General features: G+C 53.9%; 12 protein-coding genes across 12 annotated transcripts; 7 read left to right on the forward strand and 5 right to left on the reverse strand.

Annotated features, from left to right (window-relative positions):
* Positions 1–895: 895 nt before the first annotated feature.
* HER10_EVM0005909 (uncharacterized protein) lies at positions 896–2,146 on the forward strand (the record flags this gene model as incomplete). The annotated part of the gene is made up of 5 exons (XM_035475511.1): positions 896–1,082; positions 1,166–1,186; positions 1,246–1,377; positions 1,437–1,584; positions 1,645–2,146. The coding sequence occupies exons 1-5, from the start codon at positions 962–964 to the stop codon at positions 2,144–2,146; spliced, it is 924 nt and encodes a 307-aa protein (XP_035328038.1). The 5' UTR covers positions 896–961.
* A 242-nt stretch (positions 2,147–2,388) lies between these two features.
* On the reverse strand, positions 2,389–3,348 carry HER10_EVM0011886 (uncharacterized protein; the record flags this gene model as incomplete). The annotated part of the gene is made up of 3 exons (XM_035481299.1): positions 2,389–2,532; positions 2,594–2,788; positions 3,340–3,348. The coding sequence occupies 3 exons, from the start codon at positions 3,346–3,348 to the stop codon at positions 2,389–2,391; spliced, it is 348 nt and encodes a 115-aa protein (XP_035328557.1).
* A 20-nt stretch (positions 3,349–3,368) lies between these two features.
* Positions 3,369–5,613, forward strand: HER10_EVM0001910 (uncharacterized protein). Its single transcript, XM_035471642.1, has 3 exons — positions 3,369–4,200; positions 4,279–4,722; positions 4,801–5,613. Exons 1-3 carry the CDS (start codon positions 3,826–3,828, stop codon positions 5,374–5,376), a joined length of 1,395 nt encoding a protein of 464 aa, XP_035327643.1. The 5' UTR covers positions 3,369–3,825; the 3' UTR covers positions 5,377–5,613.
* A 654-nt stretch (positions 5,614–6,267) lies between these two features.
* On the forward strand, positions 6,268–7,086 carry HER10_EVM0010176 (protein-L-isoaspartate O-methyltransferase; the record flags this gene model as incomplete). Its single annotated transcript, XM_035479645.1, has 3 exons — positions 6,268–6,369; positions 6,419–6,897; positions 6,948–7,086. The coding sequence occupies 3 exons, from the start codon at positions 6,268–6,270 to the stop codon at positions 7,084–7,086; spliced, it is 720 nt and encodes a 239-aa protein (XP_035328409.1).
* Positions 7,087–7,473: 387 nt separating this feature from the next.
* On the forward strand, positions 7,474–9,243 carry HER10_EVM0003183 (putative HET domain-containing protein; the record flags this gene model as incomplete). The annotated part of the gene is made up of 1 exon (XM_035472867.1): positions 7,474–9,243. One exon carries the CDS (start codon positions 7,474–7,476, stop codon positions 9,241–9,243), a length of 1,770 nt encoding a protein of 589 aa, XP_035327772.1.
* Positions 9,244–9,593: 350 nt separating this feature from the next.
* HER10_EVM0010020 (uncharacterized protein) lies at positions 9,594–11,516 on the reverse strand (the record flags this gene model as incomplete). The annotated part of the gene is made up of 2 exons (XM_035479490.1): positions 10,635–11,516; positions 9,594–10,568 (listed from the first exon to the last, which is right to left on the reverse strand). Exons 1-2 carry the CDS (start codon positions 11,196–11,198, stop codon positions 9,594–9,596), a joined length of 1,539 nt encoding a protein of 512 aa, XP_035328399.1. The 5' UTR covers positions 11,199–11,516.
* Positions 11,517–12,619: 1,103 nt separating this feature from the next.
* On the forward strand, positions 12,620–13,860 carry HER10_EVM0011449 (uncharacterized protein). The gene has a single exon (XM_035480882.1). It carries the CDS (start codon positions 13,052–13,054, stop codon positions 13,796–13,798), a length of 747 nt encoding a protein of 248 aa, XP_035328523.1. The 5' UTR covers positions 12,620–13,051; the 3' UTR covers positions 13,799–13,860.
* A 198-nt stretch (positions 13,861–14,058) lies between these two features.
* Positions 14,059–14,958, reverse strand: HER10_EVM0005812 (phospholipase/Carboxylesterase; the record flags this gene model as incomplete). Its single annotated transcript, XM_035475416.1, has 1 exon — positions 14,059–14,958. One exon carries the CDS (start codon positions 14,956–14,958, stop codon positions 14,059–14,061), a length of 900 nt encoding a protein of 299 aa, XP_035328031.1.
* A 718-nt stretch (positions 14,959–15,676) lies between these two features.
* Positions 15,677–17,491, forward strand: HER10_EVM0006345 (uncharacterized protein; the record flags this gene model as incomplete). Its single annotated transcript, XM_035475932.1, has 3 exons — positions 15,677–15,751; positions 15,806–16,108; positions 16,151–17,491. The coding sequence occupies 3 exons, from the start codon at positions 15,677–15,679 to the stop codon at positions 17,489–17,491; spliced, it is 1,719 nt and encodes a 572-aa protein (XP_035328078.1).
* A 196-nt stretch (positions 17,492–17,687) lies between these two features.
* Positions 17,688–18,586, reverse strand: HER10_EVM0002963 (short-chain dehydrogenase; the record flags this gene model as incomplete). The annotated part of the gene is made up of 2 exons (XM_035472654.1): positions 18,280–18,586; positions 17,688–18,220 (listed from the first exon to the last, which is right to left on the reverse strand). Exons 1-2 carry the CDS (start codon positions 18,563–18,565, stop codon positions 17,688–17,690), a joined length of 819 nt encoding a protein of 272 aa, XP_035327747.1. The 5' UTR covers positions 18,566–18,586.
* A 323-nt stretch (positions 18,587–18,909) lies between these two features.
* On the forward strand, positions 18,910–20,289 carry HER10_EVM0002094 (NmrA-like family protein). The gene has a single exon (XM_035471820.1). It carries the CDS (start codon positions 19,366–19,368, stop codon positions 20,284–20,286), a length of 921 nt encoding a protein of 306 aa, XP_035327658.1. The 5' UTR covers positions 18,910–19,365; the 3' UTR covers positions 20,287–20,289.
* A 170-nt stretch (positions 20,290–20,459) lies between these two features.
* HER10_EVM0001913 (haloacid dehalogenase) lies at positions 20,460–21,176 on the reverse strand (the record flags this gene model as incomplete). The annotated part of the gene is made up of 1 exon (XM_035471645.1): positions 20,460–21,176. The coding sequence occupies one exon, from the start codon at positions 21,174–21,176 to the stop codon at positions 20,460–20,462; it is 717 nt and encodes a 238-aa protein (XP_035327645.1).
* Positions 21,177–21,332: the final 156 nt, after the last annotated feature.

Consider the following 21,332-nt stretch of genomic DNA (forward strand, 5'->3'; position numbering starts at 1 on the left):
GGTTATTTCTATTGCAGGCAACAGATTGTTTAAGTAATTCACCTTTAAAACTGCATTATGCATATGAATATGAAATTTCTTGTCTTCCAACTTCCAAGCGAAAATGTATGAACAAGGTGAAATGGCATTGGCGAATACTTTTCAGATAATTGTTTGATCTACCTTTTATTACTCACCATTATATTATAGCACTTTTCACTCAAAAAATACATTGAAGGACAAAACTTAGAAGTCAAGTCCACAATCCCGCACCTTGAACAGGCATTTGACAAGCGTTTAAACCGACCTTGAATCCAACTCAGATAGAGAGCCGAAGCCGCAATCAAGATGATTGATGTTCGTCTCTGGTTAAACCAAGACGGCTGTTTGGAAACCAAATAATGTGTCTCCGGCATTTTGGTTAGCCACGGCAACGAAGTCAACCTCTGTCGCTGCCCTACAGCATTCATCTATACCAACAGGAGATGGTATAAAGTACACAGTAGAATAAATGGTTTACGGGGCATGCAATTGATATGGTCACCCCGGAAAGAATGATGAGAACGGTGTGAAAGTATCTATAGCCATTCCGAATAATTGGAAATGGGGATGATCACCCCAGAATGAGATATCTAACGACAATTTTGGCTGGTCTTACTCAATGTATAGTCCCTGGGTTGAAGAGTCCTTCTCCATGTACTGTATAGGCCATCAAAATGGGTTGCCGTTGATGTAAGTCATCATTATCTCGGCATCTCGGTGTGGTGGCGAGGTGAAGACCTCGGTGTGTTGATATGCACGGTCAGCGGCCAAGATGTCGTCAGACCACTAGCCGGTACGTACCGTTCGGCTTTCCAGAGTCTCCACACCCCGCGATCTCGGACGCAGGACTGCACCTGCACGTCAAGCTTCCTCCAAAAAAAAAAAGTGCCCGTCCAGCAGACAAACTCCAACACGCTCCGCAGATCCTCCCGCCTCCAAAATGTCGACCGCGATGAGTGCCACCGCGGCGACCAAGGATGAGTCGCAGCCCGTCAAGAAGGGCGGACCGACGGTCCTGCGATCCATTCTGGCTGGATCTACGGCCGGCGCTGTTGAGATTGGTGAGTCCCTCCACTCTTTGCGGTCCCCCCCCGATGACGCACCCGCAAACAATGAAGACAGAAGACTAACTCTCCGGACACAGCCATCACGTACCCTGCCGAATGTAAGACGACTACGACCGGTCACCCGATTGCGATTGACTCTCTGACCCTTCCTCGACAGTTGCCAAGACCCGGTCGCAATTGAACCGAAACCTGGGTGCCGGACAGAAGCTGCCATGGCCGCCGTTCGGAGCGCAATGGTACGCGGGATGCACCACGTTGATCATTGGCAACTCGCTCAAGGCGGGCATTCGTATGTGAAGCAGATACTCTGGAGCAATTGCCTTGTGCTTGCTGACGCCCGATGTATAGGATTCGTTGCCTTTGACCAGTACAAGACGCTCCTCTCCGACGCCGACGGCAACATCTCTGGGCCGAAGACGGTCATCGCCGGCTTCGGCGCCGGTGTGACGGAGTCGGCCCTTGCTGTCACTCCCTTTGAGAGCATCAAGACTACGCTGTGAGTCTTTTGCACTGCTACACTAATGGCCTTGCATCATTGTTGACACTACTGCCGCAGTATCGACGACAAGAAGTCCGGCAAGCCCCGAATGAAGGGTTTCCTCAGCGCCGTCCCCATCATTGCCCGCGAGCGCGGCCTCCGCGGATTCTTCCAGGGCTTCGTGCCGACGACGGCCCGCCAGGCGGCCAACAGCGCGGTCCGGTTCAGCGCGTACAATGCGCTCAAGCAGATGGCCGAGTCCTACACGGCACCCGGAGAGAAGCTGGGCGCCGTGGGCACGTTCGCGATGGGCGGCATCGCGGGATTGATCACGGTGTACGCCACGCAGCCCCTCGACACGATCAAGACGCGCATGCAGAGCATCACGGCACGACAGCAGTACGGCAACTCGTTCCGGTGTGCCGCCATGATCCTGAAGCAAGAGGGCGTCTTGACGTTGTGGAGTGGTGCGCTGCCGCGTTTGGCGCGTCTCGTGGTGAGCGGCGGTCTTGTCTTCACCATGTACGAGAAGAGCATGGATCTGATGAACAAGGTGGACCCCGAGGGAAGATACATCTAAGAAGGACTGCTACAAGATACAATGGCGTTGAGGTTCTAGTTTTTTGTTTGGTATAGATAGTTACACTATACAGGGTACAGATTTTGTACAAGATATGATACATAGGGCCTTGACCGTTACGTCAAGCATGCCCTTGCTATTTGGATGGCTTCCTTTTTCGCTGTGCGATGCCGTAATCAGTGGTGCCTCGTATTGGTGTTTGTGGTAGTTTGTTTTTGCGTCGTTCCTTCCTTATGCCATCATCATTGAAGTCTGAACATGCCTGACAACTTCTTGGACATATTTTGCAGCCACCCTCGTGTCGGGGCCTCCTCGAGCTCTCTCAACAGGTCTTGGAAGTATGTGGGCTGGCTTTCGGGCTTCAAGAGTTCGCCATTGAGGGGGAACTGCGGGATGTATGTTAGAGGATTACGATGAGGCGAGGTCGTGGAGGTTGGTGCAGCTTACCCTCTTCTTGAAGCGATCGTCGGTGAGGGCGAACATGGCGTTGGCCTGCTTCAGCTCCTTGGCCTCGTCGACGACATTGGGCTTGGTATACCTCCTCTCGATGCCTCTCTGGATGATTTCGCTGAACTGGGTCTCGGGGCGGAGGTTGTCCTTGGGCCACAAGGCCAGGGCTGACCTCATGTGCTTGTACGCTTGCTGTGGAAGGATAGTGTTAGTGACGGTGAGGCGATAGTTGGAAGGGCGGGAAGGGAGGCAGAAAGGAGAGACATACACTCGTTGTGCGCGACATGGCGGCGATGTTGGAAACAAATGGAGAATGGAGGTGAGTCTACCGAATGCCGTCTACCTTATCATGGTCTCACCGCGGGGCAATGAGGCAGCAGTGGTGGGTAGAGGGGGGTGGGTGCGGGCGGTGAAGGGCGAAAGTCGCGGTAGCTTCAGAATCCCATCAACGACGTCAAGGATTTCGCATCAGATGGCAGGCCCGGTCGCAGACGTCGAAGAAATTCATTTCGTCGGAGCTAAGGGACTGCGCTGCATCGGCGCTTACCGAACTGGTCAGAGTGGAGACGGATTCGCCAAAGACGTGAATGATATTGGCTGGATTACTCAGAGGGCTGTGATTGGAGAAAAAGATCTCGAGTGGTCAGGGGGTCCGATGGGCCGAAGAGAGTGGGGCATTCGCTACGTACACAGTATGCATATGAGGCTAGTGAGCTGGCTTACCTTATGCGCATGACTCTGGCCTGAGGCATTTGACAGTCAAGTGCCTTGAGGTAGGTACTCCCCGGTTGTCTTTGTCAGCACTCAGGCCACCAAAGAGGCAGCCGTTGGCAGTCACCACTGAGGCAGCGGACTCGGAGCAACACAGAATTGAACCCCCCGTGCCCCCCTCAGTCTCAATTTGTTCCAGCACATTCCCGCGGGTAAGGTACGAGTACGTATACGTAACCCCCCTACCAGCAATGGCAGCGACACTGAGATTCGTCTCCACCTCCACTGGCACAGGGGCTTTTTAGCGTTAGAGATGTATCTTAGGTAATCCACTTCACCGCAGCGAGACAGCGCCCGGGTCGTGCGACAATCCCGACACTCCTGACCTCCTGTTGTCGTACTCCGTTCACTACCTACTTAGGTACCTTGCACTTAGTATCTTTCAGCGTACTCCTCCCAAGATACGCCTGGACTGACTCTCCGACGTTCATCACCGCAGACGAACCGAACCAACGTTGATGGTGTACGTAGTAGTCCTCTTTTCCTCCGAACCAACACCCTTTTTTTCTTCAGCACAACACCACCATCGTCGTTCCTTTTTGTCGCCTCACCCCTCCGATTTCTCCTACGATCCTCGCGAAACGCTTCCTCGCCTTTTTTCTTTTCGTTTTTCGCCTGGCTCCTTTCGAATAACCGCCTCCGTATTCCCCGACGTCTCCTTACCTCCAACGCCTCTTCCCCCCAATTACCGACTACACAGCGCTAGCCGTCTTCTCCCCCAGTGGCGAAAGGGGCGCCCCGAGTCCTACGGTTTCAAGACAACGAGAATAGAGAGAAAGAGAAAACAAAAACATTACACCACATTCGTCAAGATGGCTGGACGTTATGAGCGGGTATGTTGTGTCCCAAAAACCCGACACCATTTCTTTCTCATTTTTGTCATGGTTCGCTGACAGTGTACTCTTTTGCAGGTAAACGCCCAGGACGAGGACGACTTCAATAGCCCCAACTCCGCACCGCCAAGTCACGCGCAAACTGTGCCAAACTCTCCGCCCCCGTCCTTTCACTCGAGAGCATCATCGCGCGATCGTGCCGCCCACGGAGTCGACTCTACCCTCGCCGACGCATTCGATACCGATGGCGACGAAAGCGATGACGACGCCGACGACAGGCAGAGATTAGTCCGCGCCGACTCCACCCTGACCTCCCGCGACACATCCCGCACCGTCTCCTCCGAGTCAAGACCCCAGCCCGATAGGCAGGTCACCCAGCTTCCTCCCACTACTGCATCCGCAGCAGGTGGACCTACGACGCCGTTCCGCATCTACGGCAGCGGTATTCAGAATGAGGGTGTCTTTTCCAACTTGACGGCGAAGCCTGAGCGGGGAGGCGAGACGAAGGAGGAGCAACCTCCGGTATGTTCAATCCCCACCGCCACTCCCATACATCGGGGAAACCTAACCTTTGAATATGCTGTACTAACCAGTCTCTAGACATATGAGCAAGCCGCTGCGGATGCCGCACCCCCCTACTGGGAGACGACTATCCTTGCTCCAGGCCTCGGCGGACCCGACGAAGTCTACATTGATGGGATGCCCGTCGGATCTCTCTTCAGTTTTGTCTGGAACGGCATGATTTCCATGTCCTTCCAGGTTGTCGGCTTCATCCTCACGTACCTCCTCCACTCGACTCACGCGGCCAAGAACGGGTCCCGCGCCGGCCTGGGCATCACCTTAATTCAGTACGGTTTCTACATGAAGGGCACAACAGAGGGCGACCACCCGCCCAAGATGAACGGCCAAGACGGATACGCGGCACCACCCGACCCCAACTCGCACAGCTTCGACCCCAACGCGGTAACGGGAGAGGGCGGCGGCGGTGTTTCGGATATTACCGGACAAGAGTGGATCGCGTACATTTTGATGGTTGTCGGATGGTTCGTCCTCATTAGGTCTGTTAGCGACTACCTCAAGGCACGGCGCCACGAGCAGCTCGTCCTGCAGAGCCCCGACCGTGGACTGCCTGTGCCCATTATCGCAGATGGCGAGTCGTCCGAGAGAGTGGTATAGCATTGGCGTTTTCGTGTGTCACAGCGTGACGAAGCGCAGTCGGTTATTCTTTTTGTGTCACAAAGTGGTTATTGGTCTGGGCCACGAGTCTACGACATTTGGCATCTCGCGCCTTTTCTTTGCGTCGTTCTGTGGGTCTTGGGTGTTTTAAGGGAACGGAAATGGGAGCAGGGTAATCTACATAGGAAGCACAGCAGCAGCTTTCATTCTCGGCATCAATACTGAGGTTTTCTTGGGTCTATGACATGCATTCATGTCTATTCCTCACTCGCACAACCGTGATAACGGAATGCTATCCTTCCAGATTTGGGCATATGATGATCCTTGGATTCAACATAGCGCAAACGAAAGAGATATCTTTTAATTAGTGCTTGCAGCGGGATGATCCGCTTAGTAGGCGGGGTCAGTGAGAAAGTTTCCCGGCTACCTTACCTTACGAGCTCCCACTTGCCCGGGCAGTCTGAACTCCCTGGGTCGCTTATCGACAAGGTTTGAGAGCGCGGGGAATCAACCCACCTCCACCACATTCGCGCCATAACGGGCGCTGTATGTAGCTTTAGTTGTAGCGGTTCAGACATGCTGAGGTGGATATCTCATGCTGGAAATGGAACTGAATCACCGTCACCTGTGATGGTCACCTCTGATCTTTTTACAACACACTCCATTCCCTTCCTTTAACAACATCATCACGCATGCCCTCTTCCCCGAGAAGTCTCTACTTCGCTCACTAGACAAAGCAAGTCAATAATCCACCGTTTCAACCCAAGCAGAGCACCCGCCACAACGAATACCAGACGCCCTTCAGTCCGGAGAGCTCTCAAGCTCCTCCCGAGCTCAACACGACGACATACCCCTCGCTCCCTACACCAAACCCCCGCCCCCAACTTCAAGATGGCCTGGCGAAGCTCCGGCGCGACGAATAAGGACCTGGTCGAGAACATGTGGCGGCATGGCCTCATCAAAGACCAACGAGTCAAGGACGCCTTTCTCAAGGTATCTTCAACCACAGCCACCGCCAGAGCATCTCTGACCTGCTGCCCAGGTTGACCGGGCACACTACGCTCCCGCTGCGCCGTACGAAGACTCGCCCCAGTCCATAGGCCACAAGGCCACCATCTCGGCACCTCACATGCACGCCAGCGCCACCGAGTCTCTCCTCCCGCACATCCTGCCCTCCGAAACGAGGCCCGCGCCGCGGGTGCTGGACGTCGGTTCGGGATCGGGATACTTGACGCACCTGCTTGCCGAGCTCGTCGGAGACAAGGGGCTCGTCGTCGGGCTGGAGCATATCCAGGCACTCAAAGACATGGGCGAGACCAACATGGCCAAAAGTGTCGAGGGGAGAGCACTCCTGGATAGCGGCAAGGTCAAGTTCCGGGTCGGTGACGGACGGAAGGGCTGGGTGGAGGCGCCGCGGGACGGGGAAACGGCTGAGTCTACGGGGTGGGATGCCATCCATGTTGGTGCTGCTGCGGTGGAGCTTCACCAGGAGTTGGTGGATCAGCTTCGGGCGCCTGGGAGGTGAGCTGGGTGAACGCCGTTCTCTGGCACGGAATGCTAACTTTGGGCAGAATGTTTATCCCCGTCGAGGACGACAACGGCTACGATCAATACGTTTGGGCCATTGACAAGAAGGAGGACGGGTCTGTTGTGAAGGAGAAGCTTTTTGGGGTTCGATATGTGCCACTGACTGATGCTCCCAAGGCGTGATTAACGATACCGAGTCAAGTTGCGACGTTTATTCGCGATATACCTCATGATCAGTAATACAGGATTTCTCTTTCAACTTGCGTACCAGGCACAACGGCTCTCAAGTGAGATATAGACTTATACTGAGTCTCATACATTGACCGGCGCATGACTTGTTCGGCCTACAGAACATCCACATCCTTAGGTTTAGTACTGGCGTGTGTTGACCCTGGTAAATAGCATCGAAAAGTGCCAGGGTTGCTCTAATGGACCCCAGAGACAATTAATCTATCTAGGGCCTGCGGGGACCCGAGCTGCATTAGTGGCCACCAGGAACACCGCCAGCAACATGCCTTCACCTCCGCATCGGTCAAGCCATATCTTGTGTAGTACATGCACAGAGAGACGATGAGGCTATTGGAAACTGCCCACGGGTCACAAGCACTCGGGAGCTTTGTCATGTACGAGGGAGACAATGCGCCAGACTTTGCTATTCTCTCCCACACGTGGGGAACAGAGGAGGTTACATTGCAAGATGTGCACGATGCCCAGAAGGACATCACACTGATGGCCGGATACCCCAAGATCACGGGAGCCTGCCGACTTGCCCAGAGTCAGGGGTATGACTACATCTGGATCGACACGTGCTGCATCGACAAGACGAGCAGCGCCGAATTGTCCGAGGCCATTAACTCCATGTTCAACTGGTACGAGCAGGCCAGTGTCTGCTACGTCTACCTCTCTGACTTGGACTACTCGATATACCAGCAGCCAGGTATGACTGCTCCTTTGGAACTGGCGCTGCGCGAATGCCGATGGTTCACCCGCGGCTGGACACTTCAGGAGCTCATTGCACCCGACAACGTTGACTTTTACGACACCAACTGGCTTTTCATCGGCTCCAAGCTCGACGAGTCACTTGGTCCCGCGCTGGCAACCGTCACAGGAATCAGTCTCGACATCTTGAACAAGACGGTCCCCCTGGAGTCGTCGAGCGTCGCCGAGCGCATGCACTGGGCCTCGTCGAGAGTCACAACCCGCAAGGAGGACCTGGCCTACAGCCTGATGGGCATCTTTGGCGTCAACATGCCGCTGCTGTACGGCGAGGGGATGAAGGCTTTTGCGCGGCTGCAGGAGACCATACTCCAGGATACGGGAGACCATTCCATCTTTGCGTGGCACAGTAACTACGAGACGTCTACGCAGGAGGCGGCGTTTGACCAGCACATCCTCAGCGGCCTGCTCGCTCCGTCGCCGGTTGAGTTTTCCCAGTTTCAGTACCTTCGCCCGTTGCCGGCGTTCGGGACGACGGGGCAGCAGCCGATCCAGCTTACGAACCAGGGGATTAGGATTTCCATGTACCTTGAGCCCGTGGACGATGACCCGGGCAGCGGCGACGGCAGCGCGGCGGACGACTTTTATGCTGTTTTGGACTGCGCCATCCAGGGCGAGAACGGGGACCAGTGCCCGCGTATCATGCTGAGGAAGTTATCGGGGAACCAGTACGCCCGGGTCCGGACGGGGAGTGTCTGCACGGTGATCCCGGCGCCGGATTCGACGAGGCCGGGGCGGGGCAGCTACAAGACTGTTTTCGTCAAGCGGAGCCCAGCGTATGTTTTACCGGATATTTCTGTCCTCAACGCGGGCTGGAAGGCGGGCGGCGCCCGGGAGGCGTATCGGGTTGTCGATGCGTATCCCACGGGACCGTGGGTGCCGAGTCTGGGGATTTTGAGGACGGGGAACCCGTACTTTGAGCCGGTGCTTGCTGGGTTGCGGTTTGAGTCGCCGACGAACGCGCGGATTCAGGTTGATGTTGTCGTCGGGTGGAGGAGGGTGGATGGGGAGTGGAAGGTGTGGTGCCATGCTTGTGAGGCGCAGGCTGACTTGGGGGTTGATGTGCTGTGGGGGGATACGCAATTTGCCGTGTCTGGTGGGCTGGATCAGTTTGTTGAGACGGACGTGGAGGTCAAGGTCCAAGTCGAGGGAGATGTTGAACGGAATTGGAGGAGCAGGGGGTTCGCTCAGGTCAAGAGGCATGAGGTTCCTGTGCGCGTGAGGTTGGTGGAGGTTGATAGGCTTGGGAGGAAGGGGGTTAGGATTGAGTGTTGTGCGCCGTTGCAGCCGCACGTTCCTGGGTATCAGAAGACGGGGCTTTTGCCGTGGGATGAATATGATTGACTGATGATGAACAACAGATGCAGTGGCTGTGATTTTGTCAAGGATTTACCGAGGTTCAAGTGTGGCCATAGGGTGCGAACCGCAAACATCACCATGGGCATGGATCAGATATCCTAACATCTGATACCATGAGGCCAGCATCATACTAACATGCCAAAGGTCACAGAGTAATCATAGACAGCGATACATAAGAGAGGAAGAGGGTCAGTGATGATAATAAATATTGTAAAGTGACAAAAGCGAGGGCAGGTTCCCAGACCATCCACTCCTCAGCCACGTCGCAAAAAGAACGCACGTAGCCTACACCTCCAGGAGTAACCGAAAAACGCCTCATAAATCATGACATCGTCTCAAATCCGGTTCTGTTCTTCTTCCTTGGCGACATCCGCTTGCCTCGAGTCCATGACCCCGCTAAGGTGCGTATAGGCTATTACGACGTTGCCAATCTGCGGCATGTGCTTGATGCTCAAAAAGGCCTGGCCGTGATCCATGCCGGCCAGGTACATGAGCTCCAGCTCCCCTTTCCCGCTCCACCTCTGAGGCGTCGTCGCCCACTCGGGCTTGTCGTGCCGCGTGCAGTTGAGATCGCCAAAGTAGACGTAGCTCGCCACGGCGTCTGGGTCGGTGACGCAGTCCTCGCCGCCGAGGACGACGGTGGTGCGCTTTCCCTGTAGCTGGGGCGTCCAGAGGATGAAATCTTGCCAACGGAAGCGGCGGGCAAGGGTGTGTGCGACCATGGGGTCTGTGGCGACGAACCAGATTTCCCATTCGTTGCCCCATTTCGGTGTGCGCCGCGTAAAGTTGTAGGCCACGGCAGGGAGGTGGAGGAGCAGTGATACGGGATCGATGAGGACGATGGAGTTGATCTTTGCCGCGATGTCCGGTCTTTGCAGCAGCGGGGAAACGAAGAGCGTGCCAAAGGAGTTTCCCACAAAGACAAAGTCGTTGTAGTTTTGCTGCTTGATGATGGCGTCTATGCCGTCGACGAGCTCCTTGGTCGTCTGCAGAGGGGGGCAAATGCGCGAGGAGACGGGGAGAATCTCGATGCACAGCACGCCGACGTCCTTTGGAATGCTCCAGAGCCATAGTAGGTACGGGAGCATGCCGACGCCGACGCCGTGCATGAAGAGAATGGGACGCTTGGTCTCCGACGTGTGCGGGCGGCAGAAGTAGCTTAGCTTCGGGTCGGCAGACTCGTTGGGCGAGAAGAGGGTCATGGGCCGCCATGGGAAGACGGAGAAGAAGGTGTTGCGTGGTTGACGGTAGAATTTGAAGCCTCTGATAAAGAGGACGAGGGTTGCGAAAAAGTCGAGGGTGCCAGTGGTCTTTTGAATGCGTTAGTCTCCTATCCAGGCTAAGTTGAGGACAATGTTCACTACAAAGACACTTACAAGGTAATACATTAAGCTTCTGTGGGTGATTGTGATGGAATCAAAACTGAGGCGCATCGGTGTTGCGTCTCCAAAGCCTCTCTTGATATTGACTCCAGCCCGCTCTTCGGTTTCCGCAATGTACTCCTCGAGTTCTTCGTCGTGTTCTTGCGGATTGCCTTGCTTGTCGAACAATGCCCACATCAGCCAGTCTTTGACATTCTCCCTGCGAATATCGCCGAGCTGGGCGTTGCAGTGCCATTTTCGGATATACTGCTCGACATCTGGCGCGTGGTCCAGTCCCTGGTAGAAGAACCGCCGGCGTTCTTCCTGGTTCAAAGGCTCTGGTTGTAGGCCGGGTTTCTGGAGACGACGACGATACGGTACGAACCAGGCAAAGTAAAAGACGATTTCGATGATGCCGACGACTTCGATGAGGATCGATACGGGATGAGCGATGCCGGGTACACCAGCGAGGGCGAATATGAACCAAAAGTAGAGGAAGCAGAGAAACCCGAGGTACTGAAAGTATATTACCACGGACCTCACGAGGATGAGTTCTGGAACCGACCTTCCCACGAGCATTTTTGTATTAGAGATTGCTGGATGGCGCGAGTGCCTAGTTGTGTATAGGAGAGCTCTCTTCGACCTGTCAGAGTCCCTTGGCGTTGACGACGTCTGTCAAGGCTAAGACAAGTTGACTGTGCAGCGGCATACCACGATCTTAATACGACGGAGAATTAGAATCGACAAGCTTGGGACCCGCGTCAGAGATCTACGAAACGGCATGGGCCCGGCCTGCAAGCAACATGGATCCATCTGGCCGAGGGTGGTTCCCTTTTGCTTTGTCTACGCTTGTGATCTGAACGGCACAACGGCCGCTGGTAAGGGCCACAAACATGCTCAAACCGAACAGAACTTTCCAGGTGCGTTCCTTGTTGTCCGGGCACTGCCTTGGAGCCTTGGACTGTGGAAAGACAGATTGCGAATGAAAGTTGGGTGATGGAATCGGACGAAACTCAAACGGAAGCGACATGGTGCCATCTCTCAACTGGAGATTAGTCGTGCGGACTCTTCTGCGGGCTGAGTCCCCTCTCTTGGGTTGTAGTCAAGTGTTCAGCGCTCCCACCAATGCCACGCCGAAACGTCACAGTCTGTGCTGTTGAGTTGGGTTGGGGAAGTGAGCTGCGAGATGCTGCAGGGACTTGCTTGTCTCGATGGTGGGTAGCAACGTCGTTATAGATCAGGGAGTGATCGGTGAGCTCGAAGCCAATTGCCCGATTCAGTTCTGTACGATGCATTCGCGTGAGGGAGGCGACGGGGGTCTGCTGGCTGAATGTAAGTCGGGGACAGTAGTGGGACGTGGCAAGTCGGGTCGACATGTGCCATCTCGAGTCGCATAGGTGTTGTATCGCAAAGACGAGCAGCAGTTCATGATGCGTCAAATGTGCACGGATTCAAGAATACACTCTGGTAGCGGAAGTCAGTCATTGGGAAGACGACAGAGTGAATAGACGTAGGTTCGGATACGATGGTCTGTGTTGGTAACTATGGCCACTCTTTGAAAAGTATGTTGGCCGCAGCAAACTGGAGAAGCTTCATCTTGGGAGGCGCAGGGTTTCGGTGATGGAGACTGGGAGGGTGGAAGATGTCAGTTGAAGATGTCAGTAGAAGAGCATTGGATGTTGACGATGGGACTTCTCTGCAGCCGGATTTGGAATGCGAGTCGACCCGCTGCCTTCCCAACCAGGCGGCCCTGCCAGCCCGTGTACTAACTGGACTGAGATTAGCGTCAAGCCACCGGGGTCGAATCCCGTGCAAAGACCCACATGTAAGATCCACTCAAGGGCCCGCAATTCCGATAAGCAAAATGTGGCTTGACCCACTACGTCTATCAGAGCATTCCCACTGGACGCCACCAGTTTGAGCGGAGGAACATTCCAACCGTATTCCAGCCCTGTGGCCGTGTGGCCTCTTTTGGTGACATTCCCTCACCCCAAAACAAGCATTGTGACGGTTGGCATCGATTCCTTCGACGCTGTCAGCCTGTCGCCTGTCAACATGTAAGCCATACATGCATCACACACGGTGATTCGGCCTAACTATGCACTTTCACGGCCCCGTGTGGCTTGCGGACTTTGCATCGCAGTCGTGTCCTTCGAGGCCCCTAAGCGGTATTGACGCGGACTTCTGGTAGGATAAAAGGCGATGGAGTTCCCGCTTTCCAAGTGGAATATGAAGATTCGGTCATCATCCTCAATCACCACTCTCAACTCTTGTCGATCTCAAACACCTCAGTGGAATCGATCTACCAACAACCCCCCGGCCCCGATCCGCCATCCCGCACTCGGTCTCACCTCTCGCATCCGTACTCGGTTCCGTCCCGAAACCCCATCACCTAGGCACTTACACGGCACGCCACGGATCACTCGCCGATCATGTCTTCCGCAAAGACCATTCTCTTCCTCGGAGCCACTGGCGGCTGCGGACTCTCAGCTCTGCGCCGCTCCCTCGACGCCGGCTACACGTGCATCGCCCTGTGCCGCACCCCGTCCAAGCTGACCTCCGTCCTCCCGTCCGAAAAGTACCCCAACCTCCGCATCGAACAAGGCAACGCCCACGACGCTGACGTGATTGCCCGATGCGTCGTCTCGCCCCTTGACGCAACCCGCTTCGTCGACGCCGTCGTCTCCTCCATCGGCGCCTGGTTTGAGCTGCGCAAGATGAACCTCGAGGACGTCAACGTCTGCGAAAAGGGCATGACCGTCTTGCTCGACGCTATCAAGAAGCTGCGCACCGAAAAGGGCGTCTCTGGACGGCCGCGCGTCATTGGGCTCAGCAGCACTGGAATTTCCAAGTTTGGGAGGGACACGCCTCTTATCATTCAGCCTCTCTACAAGGGCCTCCTGCACACCCCGCACATGGACAAGAAAGCCATGGAGGAACTCCTCTTTGCGAGTGGTGAAGCCTGGACGGTGGTTCGTGCCAGCTTCCTGACCAACGGAAAGGAGCAGCCCGCGGGCGCAGTCCGGGTGGGCGTCGAGGACCCCGTCAAGGGTGTTGAGGAACTGGCCATTGGGTACAGCATTGCCCGCGAAGACGTTGGCAAGTGGATGTTTGACAACATCTTGCAAAAGGATGGGGACGACAAATATGTTGCCAAAGTCGCAACGGTCACCTACTAATCACCACTAGGCTGTTGTTTTGCTTCGCTTCTCGCCATGTTTCTGCTTGGCTTCACATAGACATCTCCTTTCAATACCCTTGTTTTGTATGCTCTACTCGTTTTGCTACAAGTTGTCGATTACGAATTACCTATAATACAATGTTTGATACGCTTCCTGCTTCCAACCGTGAACTGATTCCGGCGTGAATAAGACCTGGGGTATGTCGCTGTTCGCTTGTTTCCAATCAAGACTTTTCTCCTCTCCGTCCCTCTATAACATCATCTCCCTTGACCAGCTTGCTCTTCAAATTGAGTCACCCCCCAGGGGCCCAGATTGCGGTTAATAAAGTAGACGAGGTGATCTATGCTATCAGGCTCGGTGATCCAGTGGCCGCCATATTCGTATTCGTGCCATTGGACTTCTTTCAAGCCAATGTTGTGTAGGGCCTTGCATAGGGCTCTTCCGTTCTTCACCGGAACCGTTGGATCGTCGCGGGCGTGGGAAAGGAAAATTGGCGTGCGTGCCATCTGGTAGTTCACATCACCACACTTTATCTTCCACTTGCCATCATCGCTGGCGAAAGGACCGGTAGGGACTTCGTAGGGCGAAAGGCCTGGGTAGGCCCAGCTAGCGTAGCCAATAAGGCCGCCCAAGGCTTTACAACCTGTCAAATAGGCCGCGACAGCTGTCGCGAATCCCTGGCTGATGCCGCCCAGGAAGATCTTGTCGGGTGCCACTACGTGGGATTCCTGGTCGATGAGGCGGTTGATGAAGTCGATGCTTTCAGACAGGTTCGGTTCTTGCAATTCTTCTTGCTCGTTTGGGTTCTCTGTAGACCACATATCGAACCATTGGGTCCTGTCCGTTTTGTAACGTTTTGATGGGATCGACGGTGCGCTGGGGAAGACCCATTTGAAGGTTGGGTACAGGGCTTGTAGGGTTCGAGGGGGTGGTGGCGCTGGTGTGTCGTCCAGGGGGTCTTGTGGTTGTTCAGGACCATCAACTTGGCGGGCCAAGAGAGCCATTGTTCGTGCCAGGTTTTCCGAGACTTCGCATTCAAAGAACTCATCTGCAAATTCTTTGCCGTCACTGCCTCTACCATGGAGGAGAATGACGGTGTGCGTGTGCTCGTACCCCGGGGCGGGTTCCATTTGGAAAACATCCGTGAGGGTCGTCATTGTATGGACAGATACGTTGGCGTTAATACCGTTCAAATTGATGTTGACCAAGGATTGTGTATTCCGTACTGCAAACGAATGGTGTTGGGTGTGGTGAAATTGCAGATACGTTGGCTGGTGGTTGGCGGACTGCCGGGAGGTTGTCCCCTAGGTATCTGGGTACCTACCTAGGTAAGGTAGTTAATTGCCTGCCACTGCGTGCCTTCCTCCGCTAACAATCCACCTGCCTCGCTGTGCTTCCCGGGTGCTTCTTGCCGACCATAACCTTCAGGCAGGTACCTTACCTTGTGCTTCGTGCCTGCCTTAGAGACTCCCGTCATCAGACTGAAGGTACATTGTCATGTATCTTCAACATGGAGAGTCACCGAAAAAGGGGCTGTAAGCACAAACTTATCGACCGAGTATTCCAAGAAAGTATATTAACAGACACTGGAGGAAAAGTGATATTCTGAATTGCCTTTCTTTTTTTAGTAGTGATTGTCTAAAAGCAATCTCCTAGTCGCCTTTTGAGTTTACACAATAAACCCACAAACACGACCTCACCTTACGTAACCGGGACATGTGGTGTACTTTGCAAGCCATCCAGACGCGACAATCCTACTCCCTCAACATCATCTGCGAATAACCCCAATAACTTCCTTCTTTGGAGCCATTGCAAAGTATTCGGACGTCTTTTCATTTACAAAAGCGAACTCATAAGCCTGTGGAATCGGCCAGTATGGTATCGCTCGCGCCAGAGTTGTTGCGCATCATCGGACAATACCTTGCAAGTCAACATTTCGAACCTACACACGTGGAACATCTTTCGGATGTGGTCTAATAACCAGTACTGTTATGGTACCAACAGGCGACCAACAAAAAGACACTGAGGGCTTTGTGTCGCGTCAACAAAGCATTCCGAGATGCTTTCAGTGAGTTCCTGTACGCCGAGGTCTATCTGGGCTACAATCACTTTGTCACGGACGACCCTCCACAGAAATGGCTTGTCAAGGAATCTCCAGAAACCCGCCACATAAAAGTCATCCACTTCCGACCCAAGGGCTTCGAATGGAACAGCCGTGAGATGGAACTCGACGACCATGTTCGAAATTGCAACTCCCAGCTCAGACGACTGTTGGCAAACACCCCAAATGTCAAGAGATTTGTGTTCGTCACACCTTTAGCACTCAAGGCACTACTCTCAACCCTGTAGGATTGCACGCTAACGGCCGTTTCAAGCTTGGAAGACGGAGAATTCTTCCTCTCCTCCGCAACCTTAAAGGCTCTGAAGCACTGCTGCCCCGACTTGGAAGACATCTCCTTCGATTTGGAAGCCCACCCACATGAGCCCGGCGCTGACAGGTACTGTCGCGACGATGACTCTTGGCGAGACCCGGAGCCTATCATGCCTGTTCCCGATGACTTGAAGTACAGCATTGCCGACTTCAACGTCTTCTCGGGCCTGGCCGGACTTCACCTAACTGGGCTTCAGGGGCCAATCTCAAAGTGGATAGAAACCCTAGCCTGTATCCTGGGCTCCTCCCCAAAGCTCACTGATTTGAGCCTGTCTCTTTCTCGACCGACGGCGGATAGCTTTGCTAATGTAGACGATCGTGATGAGCTTTACGACTTTCTCATGAATTTGGGAAATCGCTATGGAGATCTTGGTCACCCTCCCCTCCGCCTCAAATCTCTCAAATTATACTATCCCGTCCTTCTTTGCGAAGACGAGGATGGCGGGTTTGATTATCTCGACAAACTAACCGACTTGAGCCATTTGCAAGAACTCCGACTCTTCAACCAGAGTGCCGTCATGCGAGGGAATAGCCCACCGGATGCCCCGGAGCTCGCATTCTACGCCATTGACCCGAGCACAATGCCGAATCTCCGCCAACTCACCATCGGGGCATGGGAAGCAGGCATTGAGCATTGCTTTGAAGAGCTAGACGAAGAATACGCAAGCCAACTCAGTCTCCGCGTGGACCCTCAAACATTCATCTTCGACCCAAACTATGATGCAGGCCTCCCCAACATGCTCAACAATGAGATGGTCTTGAGAGCTAAAGAGCTCATCATACCACAGACCTGGATTGGAAACGGAAAGGATGCACCTGACAACTGGGACATGTTCAAAGTCCTAGAGTCCTGCCACTGGATCACCTCCATCGGCTTCACCATCGACACCACGGTGGCACCTTACGGCCTGATTGACATCCTTGCGAACATGGAGGGCTTGAAAAAGCTTTCCATAGAGTACCCCAAGTTCAAAACCAACAGAGGGCACGGGGGAGACCCCCTTCAAAGATTTAAGAAAGTGGAATACCTCAAGCCAGAGATCGTCGCCGCAAAGTGCAAGCACTTGACCTACATGAGACTGCACGGCCATGGCATCAAGATATGGCGGCCGTCAGCGGGCACGGCAGAGTTCGAATATCTCCAAGATGCAGAGGACGCTGTCGTTGGATCATTCTTCCGCAAAGAGACTCGGGAAGATAACCATTGGATCGCCGAAGCAATGGACAGCGACTATTTCGAGCCGCCGCGACCGCTTTAACGGGTCGAGCAGATTGTGGATCAACTTGCTTGGGAGGAGAACGACTACAAGTGATTGAATCAACATTGATATGCCGATCTTTGGCTGGCGTACTGATTCTCATGTCAAGACATTCCTATAGTTCTCTAGAAAGAAGCCTTGCTTATATAATATGATTTTCAGACCCTGAGTCTCTGTTATCAGCCAACTTGTCCGGCTACCAAGGTTGGATACCGTCCTTGTTGACAACCTTGCCAACATCAGCATCCCGCTCACCCTCAACAACCTGTTGAATTAGCCTGGCTCCCTGGCTCGGCGCACCCGCACCCATCTTCTTCAGCGCATCCGGATTTCCTCCCAACCCCGTAGCCAGGAAACCGGGGGAGATGCACCACACCTTAACCCCGTCTGCCTTGAGAAGCCAGTGCCAGTTCTGCATGACCATGTTCAGCGCGGTCTTACTAGACCGGTACCCGGCTTGAGGGGTATAAGGCTTGGGCCAGCCGGCAGCCGTTACGGTCCCTGGCTGGAACGGCAGCAGGCCGGCGCTTTCGATGCCATTGAGAGTGGATAGTCCGCTGGTGACGAAGAGAAGACGGGGGTCGGAGGATTTGATGAGCAGAGGTGCAAAAGCGTGGGTCATGACGTGTGTTCCGGATGTGTTGACGTCGTATGACTTGTTCATATTCTGGCGAATCGCTTTGATATCCTCGGGGTTGTAATTGTGAGGCCCGAAATCATGGGAGGCGCCTACAAGTTATCTGTCAGACTTGGTCTAGGCTCGCGATTCTCCTGGGATGAAGACGTACCGGCGTTGTTAATCAGGACATCGAGCAGCCCATGCTCTTTTTTGATACTCTTGAAAGCGCCAATGATTGAATCATCATCGGCTACATCCACTTGGATGACCTCCAACGAGCTTGCAGTGGATGGGAACTCCTTTGCGAGTTCAGCAAGGGCAGAATTGCCTTTTTCGAGTGACCTTGATCCAATAATGATGTGGTATGCTCTGTCGGATTGCAGCAGGATCTTGACTGTTTCGTAGCCAATACCGGTGTTGGCTCCGGTGATGAGGATGATACGCTTGGAAGACATGGCTACTAATGTACTTTAGACGACTTGGTTTATTGGTATAATGGGACTGTATGTAGAACAATGAGAAGGTGTCCAAAAAGCAAGTAGACTTCCAGCCCTTTTATTGCCTCCGCATAGCAGCATGTTTCCAGCCTGAGACAGCTTGAGCCCTAGCCAACGCGCCCGGAGTTAGGCTTGACGGAGAGTTTTATACGACAGATGGTTAGATTGCGGGGAAATCATGTGGAAAATGGCGCCAAAAACCCCTGGGCATCTTTCAAAGCAGAGTATATAAACGCGAAGTCGCGACGACATAGATCTCAACGTCAATGATCTTTAACTGCGTCCTCCGGCCCGGCGTGAGTGGATCTTACGTTGCCCGGAGCCGGGAGGGTCCCGATTTGGACATCTTTAACCCCGTTGGGGTTCTCAATCTTAATGAGGGGTCTTGCGTGAGATGAGGTTGAGCACACCGAGCACTAACAGAACTTGGCTGCGAACGCTAAGAACCGCGATAACCTTCTCTGTTAGGAAGACACAGCGAATGTTCTGCTCAATGTCCCGCCTAGACCGGCCCCCTACGGACCCCACCCCGACGGCAGACTGAAGGAACTCGGTAAGCTATCCCGAACGCTGCTGAATGACGTGAGTCAGTGCTGGAGTCGCCTAATGTCCCCCCAAGCTGTCCATCTTGAGTTCGAGTACGGCGTACCTGATCTGAAATCGGAGTATCATTTATTGACGAAACAAACAAAGAAACGGCCATTCTTCTCTCAAGTTCAACTACCTACGGAAATAACATACACAACTTACCTTTGAACATGGCACCGAAATCCGTTCTCCTCGTCGGCGCCAATGGCACGCTAGGCGCCAAAATCCTAGACTCCCTGGTGGCCGCCAAATCCTTCAAGCTCAGCGCCCTGAAGCGCGCCGGCTCCAAGAGCACCATCGCGTACCCCGCAGACCAAGTTCAAGTTATTGAAATCGACAACGACCTCTCCTATGAGGGTCTCAAAAAGGCATTTACCGGCCAAGAAGTCGTCATCGTCAGCTTCCGCCTGCGGGATCTCGACCAGCACCTGCGCATCGCCGAGGCGGCGTCCGCGGCGGGCGTGAAGCACTTTATGCCCGCCGACTTCGGCAGCATCGACGCCGATAACCCCCGCGCGAGGGAGCTCATCCCGCTGTACCGCTGGAAGCGCGCCGTGCGTCAAAAGGCGCAGGAACTGGCGGACAAGAACCCGGATTTCGCGTGGACGGGTATTGTCTGCGGGCACTTTTTCGACTGGGGTGTCAAGGAGGGTTTCTTGCACGCGTACCTCGACACCAAGAAGATCGACGTCATTGACGGCGGCGATATCAAGGCCTCTGTCGCGACACTGCCGAGGGTCGGCGAGGCTGTTGTGCGTATTCTCAACTTGGGCGTTACCGAGGTGACGAAGAATAAGACGCTTTTCATTCAGAGCTTTTGCATCACGCAGAACGAGCTGCTTCAGAGTTTGGAGAAGGCGACGGGGGCCAAGTGGACTGTCAACAAGGTCAAATCTGAGAGCTTCATCGCGGAACACAAGGTCAAGGCCGATGCGGGTGACGCTGAGGCGATTGAGGACCTTGTCTTCGCTGTCGGGCAATTAGATGCAAACTGGACGAAGCGCGATGACTTTGCCATGAAGTCTTTGGGGCTAGAGGATGAGGATTTGGACACTGTTATTGCGGATGTTGTCGCCAATCCAGCAGTTTAAGGGACACCGCTTGTATCAGTGAGGCCCGATAGAACTGTCTCAGCTGCACTAATTAGATCCATATCTTCTCACCTGAACTGAGCATCGTTCTTGCTGAGAAACATAGAGAGATTTCATTAAATGATGTTAAACATAATCTAGGTGAAGGTATACGGGCATATCCGACTCCTGAATCACAAGTTCCCAACTGCCTTGGGCAAGTCCGTCATGTCTTCCAGGAATACGTCAAACTCGGACCGAACCTTTGCCATATCCTCATCGACATCATCAGTCCATCGATGAACATAGATAGTCCTCAACCCAACCTTCTGCGCCCCTCGCAAATCATATGCGTGCGCTGCAACCAACACCACTTCCTCAGGCTTGAGCTTGACAAGCTGCAATGCCTTTTCATACGCAATGGGGCTAGGCTTGTAGACACCCAGAAGCTGACTGGAAAAGAGCATGTTGAAGCTCAGCCCTGAAAAACGGACGAGGTCAAGCTGCAAGCGAGTCGTGCCGTTGGCATGCACAAACACTTCAAGGCCGAGGTCGTTCCGCAGGCTCTCAATTGCCTTGGAAACTTCCGGCCAGGCAGGCTGCGAGTGCCATGCTTTTATCAACTTGGTCTTGATCTCGGGGCTGAAGTGACTGACGTAAACAGGAGACTGGTCCAACAGGTTGTCAAGGACCCGCGCGAACGTAATGTCAATATCCTCAGGCTCAAGACCCAGCGCATGCCGGTTTGCAATCTCGATAAAGTATTGTCTGCGCCATTCGAGCGCGAACTTTGACGCTTCTTCCTTTGGGATGGTGGCGGGTAAGGCTTCGACTACACTGGCGTGCCAGTTGAGGCAAGTTCCCATGAAGTCGAAGAAGACTGCCTTGATCTTGGTAGGTTGCTGAGACATGATGGTTGGTAGGAATTGGTTTAGGTACCCTTGGGGGTAGTGGGAAGCCATGGCCGAAGAAACAAGCTTTGCTTGGCAGGAACCTTGAATTATGAAGTCTTTGGATCCCAGTCGCTTTTAGGACAATTTCACTTCATTAAGCTCATATTAGTAATT

Source organism: Colletotrichum scovillei (genome assembly GCF_011075155.1).
Source record: "Colletotrichum scovillei strain TJNH1 chromosome Unknown Contig00010, whole genome shotgun sequence".
In the NCBI taxonomy this organism is placed as follows: Eukaryota; Fungi; Ascomycota; class Sordariomycetes; order Glomerellales; family Glomerellaceae; genus Colletotrichum; species Colletotrichum scovillei.